The sequence below is a fragment of the Mya arenaria genome, chromosome 16 (assembly GCF_026914265.1).
Source record: "Mya arenaria isolate MELC-2E11 chromosome 16, ASM2691426v1".
Taxonomy (NCBI): domain Eukaryota; kingdom Metazoa; phylum Mollusca; class Bivalvia; order Myida; family Myidae; genus Mya; species Mya arenaria.
This window is the reverse complement of record NC_069137.1, coordinates 50,778,578-50,788,242: the sequence shown is the minus strand read 5'-3', so window position 1 is coordinate 50,788,242 and position 9,665 is coordinate 50,778,578. Positions and strand designations below refer to the sequence as shown.

The window sequence follows — 9,665 nt, the reverse complement described above, 5'->3', positions numbered from 1 at the left end:
ATGGTGTATAACCCAATTGTACAATCATAGGGTACAACCATGGTGTATAACCCAATTGTACAATCATAGGGTACAACTATGGTGTATAACCCAATTGTACAATCATAGGGTACAACCATGGTGTATAACCCAATTGTACAATCATAGGGTACAACTATGGTGTATAACCCAATTGTACAATCATAGGGTACAACCATGGTGTATAACCCAATTGTACAATCATAGGGTACAACCATGGTGTATAACCCAATTGTACAATCATAGGGTACAACCATGGTGTATAACCCAATTGTACAATCATAGGGTACAACCATGGTGTATAACCCAATTGTACAATCATAGGGTACAACCATGGTGTATAACCCAATTGTACAATCATAGGGTACAACCATGGTGTATAACCCAATTGTACAATCATAGGGTACAACCATGGGGTATAACCCAATTGTACAATCATAGGGTACAACCATGGGGTATAACCCAATTGTACAATCATAGGGTACAACTGTGGTGTATAACCCAATTGTACAATCATAGGGTACAACTATGGTGTATAACCCAATTGTACAATCATAGGGTACAACTATGGTGTATAACCCAATTGTACAATCATAGGGTACAACCATGGTGTATAACCCAATTGTACAATCATAGGGTACAACCATGGTGTATAACCCAATTGTACAATCATAGGGTACAACCATGGTGTATAACCCAATTGTACAATCATAGGGTACAACCATGGTGTATAACCCAATTGTACAATCATAGGGTACAACCATGGTGTATAACCCAATTGTACAATCATAGGGTACAACCATGGGGTATAACCCAATTGTACAATCATAGGGTACAACTATGGGGTATAACCCAATTGTACAATCATAGGGTACAACTATGGGGTATAACCCAATTGTACAATCATAGGGTACAACCATGGTGTATAACCCAATTGTACAATCATAGGGTACAACCATGGTGTATAACCCAATTGTACAATCATAGGGTACAACCATGGTGTATAACCCAATTGTACAATCATAGGGTACAACCATGGTGTATAACCCAATTGTACAATCATAGGGTACAACCATGGTGTATAACCCAATTGTACAATCATAGGGTACAACCATGGTGTATAACCCAATTGTACAATCATAGGGTACAACTATGGTGTATAACCCAATTGTACAATCATAGGGTACAACCATGGTGTATAACCCAATTGTACAATCATAGGGTACAACTATGGTGTATTACCCAATTGTACAATCATAGGGTACAACTATGGTGTATTACCCAATTGTACAATCATAGGGTACAACCATGGTGTATAACCCAATTGTACAATCATAGGGTACAACCATGGTGTATAACCCAATTGTACAATCATAGGGTACAACCATGGTGTATAACCCAATTGTACAATCATAGGGTACAACTATGGTGTATAACCCAATTGTACAATCATACGGTACAACCATGGTGTATAACCATAGAGTACATTATATTGAAAAAAGTATTATCTTTAAATACATATAAACTTTTGGCTTGCGTACGTTCACAATGATCCCCAGTGTAGCCATGCTCGCATTGACACGTATAGGTAGTCGGATGGGTTGTCGAAGCCACACACGTACCGCCATTTTCGCACGTGATGTGGGCTGTACAGTCTGTGAGTGAAAATGTTATATAACAAATACATACGTTTTATGCGAAAATATTCATACCCTTTTTCTAGCAAACATTAGGAAAAAAATGCATCAAACTCGTTTACTCGTTTATTTATAATATCAATAAACTCGTTACTTTTATGAGTATTAAAGGATTTGTGAAAAATCCCATATATTGTCATTAATAGATTGGTGACATTTTGGTGTTGCACAACTATGTATTAATTGCTAGAGTTATATGGTCAGAAGGTGACGGTGCAGCCAGACCGGGGCTCGAGCCCGGAACCTCAAAAACCTCATATAGGGCGATTGTTGTACCGACTAAGGTACAATGCCTCGTACTCTCATTCTCATCAGCTGATTTGGTAACGGTACCGGACATACTTCATTGCCATAATTGGCAGGAAAGAAAACAAGGTAAACATGATTTTAACGAAACCATGGGTAAGATTATTGAGTACATTTCCGTCAAGACCCTCGTTGGGCACAATTTGTCACAGGGTGAGAAAAATGTGCAGGCAGTCCGGGTTTCGAATCCTGGGCCCTCTCTAACGAAGCGAGTGCATTACCGGGCCGCTTGCATACTTTCTAAACACCTGCATAGGTAATGATACCGTGACAAAATATTAGAAATACAGGAACAAGCCCGGTAGCTAACAAAATAAACACCACCACCCCCACCACCGACAACAACAACGAAATGAACAACACCCCAGCCACCATTGCCACAACCACCAACAACGAAAACAACGAAAACAACAACACCCCCGGTAACACTATTTTAAATATTGTATGTGCATTGTGTTTTGTGTGCAAATATAAACATCTTTCACATTATACACAAATGAGACAGAGGTTAACTATAAATATACATGCCGTCCAACGCCATGGCCGTCCTACAGGCTTCAGTGTGACACACACAAGTGTAGTTATGGTAACCATTGGTGCATGTTGCTCCGTAGTGGTGGCAGGGGTTGGAGTGGCAAAAGTTTTCACCTGCAACAAAAATGTATATGATAAATTCCCATAGAAATAGCGTGCGTTTGTTCGATACTTCTGTCCTGTAATTGGGCTCAATAATACTAATGGGCGGGGCATATTTACTACGGAACTATTTTGTTCAATGAAATCGTAGTAAATTTATTGGCGACCTGCGTAACTAAAATCTGCAGTAAAACAGTTAAAACAAAATGAGCAACGATAATTTGATTGATTTTAATATAGATTTTTATTTCATGATGGATGGAACAGTTGAAGTATAGTAAATGACAATGATGACGACTCATTTCGGAATTTGGATTTGACATTTGGTAAAAATAAAGCATCTGACAAAACATGAAATCGAGGAAATGAAACAATAACATATTATATTGCACCCAGCAACGTCCAGAATAAAGAGCTCAGTTCAACCTCTGGCTTTCCTTCTGCGAAAGTTCCCATTGCTTAACACGTTACCCCACCCACCGCCACTGTCGTTTCATCCGATATTTACTTCCAAAGAAATGACAATGCACTTGCTGATTTGTCCAACACCGTATTCCAACATGGTTCATACACAAACTTATCCTTAAACATAACGCCCAACAAGTAAATTGACTGGAATTTCTTTCCAATTTGAAAACTCGTGACCAACAAACGCTTGTATCGCGTATTATCGCGAGATATAATGAGAACTTTGTAGGTGGCGATATTTTTGTTGTTTTCTTGTTATTGTTAATTTTTCATAACTCAAGTTGTATTTTTCTAGCTGTAATACAGTTATAATACGTTGTTAAAATATACTTTTCCTTGAAAATATAGAAATGAAACCATGCATAAGGAACTATTTATTCTGCGCATTCATTGTTTTATAGATTTAGGTTACCGTAGCTGTTCGAATTTACCCACCGTTGAGGACAACGAGAGAAAGAAAAAAGAGAAAATGCTCTTGAATAATCTATTTATTTTAGCAGAAAGGTACATTTAAATAAATGTTAATATAAGTATTGAAATTCGTCCTTTTGCATTTCATGGGGTTCGGACTCCACCCATTTTGAACAGCCCCATTGCATACCATACCCCCCAAAATGAAAAAGGTCGAATTTCAATCCTTAAATAGTAAATATAGCATGACAAAACTACAGGGACAAGCATTGTAGTCGAAAACAGCAACGTTGTTTAGGGGCACAATGCAAGGGACCAAACGCCTAAAAACTAGAGATACAAACGTATAAACAACACCTACATAACATTGGGGCTGTTAAAATGCTAAACTGGTTTGGACGTGCCGGATGAAAATGAAGTTGTAAGTTATTAATGAAGTTTATAGTTATAGTATATAAAAAAATACACATGTAAAGCGTATTCTTACTCCGACAACGGTATCCGCAATACTGTTTAATGCAAGGGCAATAGTATAATATAAAATAGACAATCGTAAAAAGAGTTCTTACGCTCACAACGACCTCCGTAGTACGGTTGATGGCATTGGCAATAGTAGAAGGGATACGAGTGGCGTGTTATGCAGCTACCGTTATGCATACATGGTGACTTCTCACAATGGTGGTTTTCTGTTAAAATATGACATAAAATCGTTGTTTTTTTAGTTTTTATTTTATTTCAAAAGAGTATGGGAACATTATTCAGTTGACACACAAATGATTTAAATTGGTAATTACATGAAACATTTTTTTTAATTATTTACATGAAACTGTCAAGTCAAACAAAACAATCAAAAATTGGGCCGAGCGCTTTACCAAAATGAACAAAACTACTAAGTGTGTGCTCATGCACCAGAATAAAACGTGTACGGCTGAAACGGGTTTCGTTCATTTTTTGGTAACACTGCAGATCATAAGTTTGTACATGTACATTCCAGAGGCCCATTATAAATAACAACAAATTCAGTTGAAACAGTTGTCTCAAATATTGTAAGAAACACAGAACATTGAAGTGTAACTGTATCGAATAAAATTCCAGAGCACAAACGTTTTGAAAGTAGAGTAGAACAAAAAAAAAAACCGTAAGGAATACTATCAAATGTTAAGTACATGAATGTTCCTCCCATCATCATAAAACTTTGCAAAACAAGTCCTTACCTTCACATTTGTCGCCTGTGAAGCCATATCTACAGCGACAGTTGAAATACGGTGCAGTTTGCGTGTTCTCACAAGTTCCAATAGGAGAACTACATGGGTCCGGGTGGCAAGGGTCCTCTTATGAATATTTAGATATAAAATACTTATAGATATATTTGTCTGGTTATATAAGCTACTGTGTACTATTTTTAAGGTAAGGCTGGCTGGGCGCCTCTCACTGGATCTGAAATACTTAAGTATTATTTCATGAAAGGGGGGCTGTTTATAGTATGTGTTTCAAGTGTTCATATTGGTAAGTCACACATATATGGAAGGCAAACGTTGAAAACATATGTAAACCACCGAGTGAGTCTTATATAATGAAACATTGTGTTGTATCTGTGTTCCAATCGGATAGTTCGTCTTGTTAAATGAATGCAAGATAGTTTTCTTTTATAACATGCTTTACTGTTCGCGTTATCCTCGGTCATTTACAAGGATCTAGAATGCAGGGGTCCTCTCAAATACTTGTATTCTACTAAGTGAGTCTTCTTTAATGAAATCTTAGAACCATAAGTTTGAATATATACGGTACTGTTCAGGTTATATTCAGTAAGCTTCAATGATCTAGCCGTGGCACGGTTCCTCTCACTGGATGTGCAATAGTTAGAAAGAATTATGTTTTTGGAGGAATTGGGCTGTTAATATTATGTTTATGCACGTTTTCACCTCGGTAAGTTACACATACATGATGGCAATGGTCTTTTAAAAGAACTGTAAGCTACTAAGTGATTATAATTAAATGAGTTGCTGTTTTTATTGTTCTCAAGTGTTGCATGGATCCCTGAGGCAAGGGTTCTTTGAAATATATGTAACATGCTGATATGTTCTTGTTTGTATGATACACAGTGCTGTCCAGGTGTTTTCACATGAAATTATTGGCGAATTACATGGATATGGTGGCATGGATCCTCTTATAAAGTATGTATTATTCTTTAAACGTTTTTTTAATACACCTTGCTATTTGTGTGCTATCATATATTACGAGGGGTGAATACCCTGCTAATGTTTATCATTTACTTATTCTGTTCTTTGTCAGTGTAAATTTTTATTTTTCTTCACCATTTTAAATAAAAAAGAGCGGTCTATGACGCTTAACGAACCCCGTCTTTGTTTATTACCGGAGTTTTGATAGACGATTAGTTACTTAGACAAACCTGTTTCCAAAACGGTTTTTTACAGTGCTCCGTTAGACTTTAGTGAAAATTCAAAACTATTTCTTTGTATAATTGATAGTATTTTATATTGATATTCAGTAGCAATAAGCACAAATGGAATTATTCAGTACAAATTTGTAACTGGTTTCAACATACCATCACACGTGGTTCCGTTGATACCAGGCGGACACGTGCACTTGAAGGATGTCCAGTGGGAAGTGTGATACAAGCGGCAGGTACCTTTGTTGCATGGGTTAGGGTGGCAGTAGTCACCTGTGATTCAAATAAATGACTACCGCGATTTCCATGACTATCGAACTTGATCAAGATATTATGGTCACAAACATGTGTTTAAAGTTTGGTGAGGATTGGACAAACAGTTTTCAAGAATTAGATCGGAAACAATCTTCGGGACGTATTTTTCAAGTCTTTTTTTGCAAATAAAGGGCCGTAACTCCTAAATGACAAAAGCGATTTCCATGGCTAAGGAACTTGATCAAGATATTATGGTCACAAACATGTGTTTAAAGTTTGGTGAGGATTGGACAAACGGTTTTTAAGAATTAGATCGGAAACAATCTTCGGGACGTACGTACGTACAGACAGACAGACGTACGTACGGACAAGGGCAACCCTATATGCCGCCACTTTGTGGGGGCATAATGATAAAATTACTATTTGTTATTGTAAATGATAATGCAAGGATATTAAGTGAACAAGTGGTAGACCAGGCAGGTACCTTTGTTGCATGAGTTGGGTGTCAGAAGTCACCTGTGATTCAAATGATAAAATTACTATTTGTTATTGTAAATGATAATACAAGGATATTAAGTGAACAAGTGATAGACCAGGCAGGTACCTTTGTTGCATGAGTTGGGTGTCAGAAGTCACCTATGATTCAAATGATAAAATGACTATTTGTTATTGTAAACGATAATACAAGGATATTAAGTGAACAAGTGGTAGACCAGGCAGGTACCTTTGTTGCATGAGTTGGGTGTCAGAAGTCACCTATGATTCAAATGATAAAATGACTATTTGTTACTGTAAATGATAATACAAGGATATGAAGTGAACAAGTGGTAGACCAGGCAGGTGCCTTTGTTGCATGAGTTGGGTGTCAGAAGTCACCTATGATTCAAATGATAAAATGACTATTTGTTAATTACTATTAATTTATACTATTGTAAAACATAATACAATAATATTAAGAGTAATAAATGTGGTAGAGCAGGCAGGTACCTTTGTTGCACAGATTGGGTGGCAGAAGTCACCTGTGATTCAAATTGGAGGAAATAGTCACATTGTATTCCAATGATACACTTACAACTAAAAATGGTAATGAAAGAGATTAAGAGTACTAAGTGCGGTAGAGCTGGCAGGTATCTTTGTTTCACGGGTTGGGTGGCAGAAGTCACCATTCAAATGATTCAAATTGGAGGAAATAGTCACATTCCAATGATACACTTACAATTAAAAATGATAATGAAACGAGAATAATAGTACTAGTGGTATGAACTTGGTTAAAAGGCAAAGTGTATGATCTCTTTGCGGTGTTTTGTGTAGGTGGTGTTTGTACGTTTGTGTCTAGAGTTCAATGTCGTTTGGTGTTTTCATGATGCCTCCATATAGAGTGTTTTTTATTAAAGTTCGGCTACTGGTAGAATGCACTTAATTTATAGTTGCCGAAAGCATTCGGATGAATTTATCTTAATTTTGTGTTATCGATTTGTAAATCAAAACGAAATCGCTTACTGCAAACACACTTGTTGTTGATGCAGGCATGTTTTGACTGGTGACAAACTAGACCCGTACACTGATCGTCTCTTGTACACGTCGGGTCGACTCCGGTTCCTGAAAATATACAAACAAAACTTTAAATTTCTATTGCTTTCTATTTCCTTTAACTATTGCATGTTCCAATACATGCCGTATTGGAATTGTTGAGTGGGTATGACAGTATACAATGCGTTAAAGGATTTAGAAAATACCACGTGCAAGCTTACAACTGAAACAAATGGTCAATGCCTTTAAAAACTCGTAATAATCAGCAAAGATACGCATTCAGCACTTCTGCAAGGAAGGAAGCCATTGTTCATCAATACAAAAGCTACCATAATACAGTAAAGACAGTGGAATTCCTAATTACAGGAGGGGTATGAACTGCATTCTAGATAAGTACCACACTGGCATTGTCCATCTATACAGGCGGCCACAACATTACAGTAAATACAGTGGAATTCCTTATACGGGAGGGCGTCAACTGGATAAGTTTCGCAAGGGTATTCTCAATCTTGGTGGCTATAACAGTGCAGTAAATACAGTGTAATTCCAAGTACACGAGGGGCGTCAACTTTATTCTGGACAAGTACCATACTGGCAGTGAAATTCCCAATACAGGTGGGACATTTTTTCATTCGTACCACACCTGACATTGTTAATACATACAGACGGGTACTATCATACAGTAAATACAGTGGACTTTCTTTTTACATTAGGGGCGTCAACAGTATTCTGGATGAGTACCACACTGTCCTTTACCACTCATACAGACGGCTACAACATTACAGTAAATACAGTCAAATTCCAATACAAGATAAGCATCAACTGTATCCTGGGCAAGTTCCACACTGAAATTGCCCATCAATACAGGTGGCTACAACAATTCAGTAAATACAGTGGAATTCCTTTTAAAGGAGGGGTATTAACTATAATCTAGAAATGTACTACACTGACATTCTCAGTCAATGTGTGCGTACGCAATAACTCTCTAAATACTGTGGAATTCACTAAATATAAGAAGTGCCATCTGTATTCTTGATTCGTACCACACTGATATTGTCCATCTATACTGGTGGGTGAAATAATGCTATAAATACAGTAGAATTCCCATTGCATGATGGTCAGGGTTAGGTGCATACCTTGTCTAACCCCAACCTTAACCCTAAATAAATTATATTCTGGATACGTACCACATTGGCATTGTCCATTAATACAGGCGGGTGAAGTGCCTGTGCAGCCCAAATGCGGGCAATCCAGGGATGTAGAGCATGTCGTTGCAAACGTTGTTCCTGTAAACGTAATTTTATAGAAATTGGTTAAAGACATTTCATTACCATGATGCCAGTAAGGCTTTATAAACAAAATGCTTGGGCAGTCGGTAGCTGGCACCCAGTTTTTATGTGTACGTTGTCTTGATATGAAAAATCAATTGGTATAGATTGTCATTATTTAGAATTTTCATTCAAATTCTTAGTTAAATAAACATCACCATGTTTTTTTCTCTTTTTAAGTGATATTCGTATTGCAGTTAAATGACTGCCGTATATGTGTGGTGCTTAATTACCAGTAAAAAATACATTGAAACTCAAACGTCATAGCGATATTCAAGAAGCCCTTTAAAAAGACAGTCCTAAACCTCTCGTTATTGCATCACCGCTCGGATTAACAAGGAAATGTTTTGTGTCCCAGTGATGACTTTCAAATGCAGTTTTAAAGGATCAACATACTGGACAGTTGCCTAATTCCGGATCAATTTTGAAGTTTCTTAAAATATTGTCATAATTACTGAACATAAGTGCATAAAATTTTAATAGAATTTTTTTGGGTCTTATATCAACCAAACTGGAAAAAGAATAAAAGAGAAAAAAACAATTAATTATAATATAATATTCAGTACGAAATAAGGGCATAAACGACGACAAAAAACCTGCATTCAG

The 9,665-nt window shown here is 36.9% G+C and overlaps 1 protein-coding gene across 1 annotated transcript in view; it reads right to left on the bottom strand.

Moving 5' to 3' along the window:
- Window positions 1-1,561: 1,561 nt before the first annotated feature.
- The window catches only part of LOC128221770 (uncharacterized), a 97,025-nt gene continuing 88,921 nt past the window's right edge, over window positions 1,562-9,665 (bottom strand). The window contains exons 28-35 of the mRNA XM_052930372.1: window positions 8,919-9,017; window positions 8,473-8,602; window positions 7,702-7,800; window positions 6,103-6,219; window positions 4,751-4,867; window positions 4,106-4,222; window positions 2,546-2,669; window positions 1,562-1,673 (exon numbers count right to left, since the gene is read on the bottom strand). Of these exons, the coding sequence (XP_052786332.1) occupies window positions 1,562-1,673; window positions 2,546-2,669; window positions 4,106-4,222; window positions 4,751-4,867; window positions 6,103-6,219; window positions 7,702-7,800; window positions 8,473-8,602; window positions 8,919-9,017 (915 nt within the window). The remainder of the gene's footprint in view (window positions 1,674-2,545; window positions 2,670-4,105; window positions 4,223-4,750; window positions 4,868-6,102; window positions 6,220-7,701; window positions 7,801-8,472; window positions 8,603-8,918; window positions 9,018-9,665) is intronic.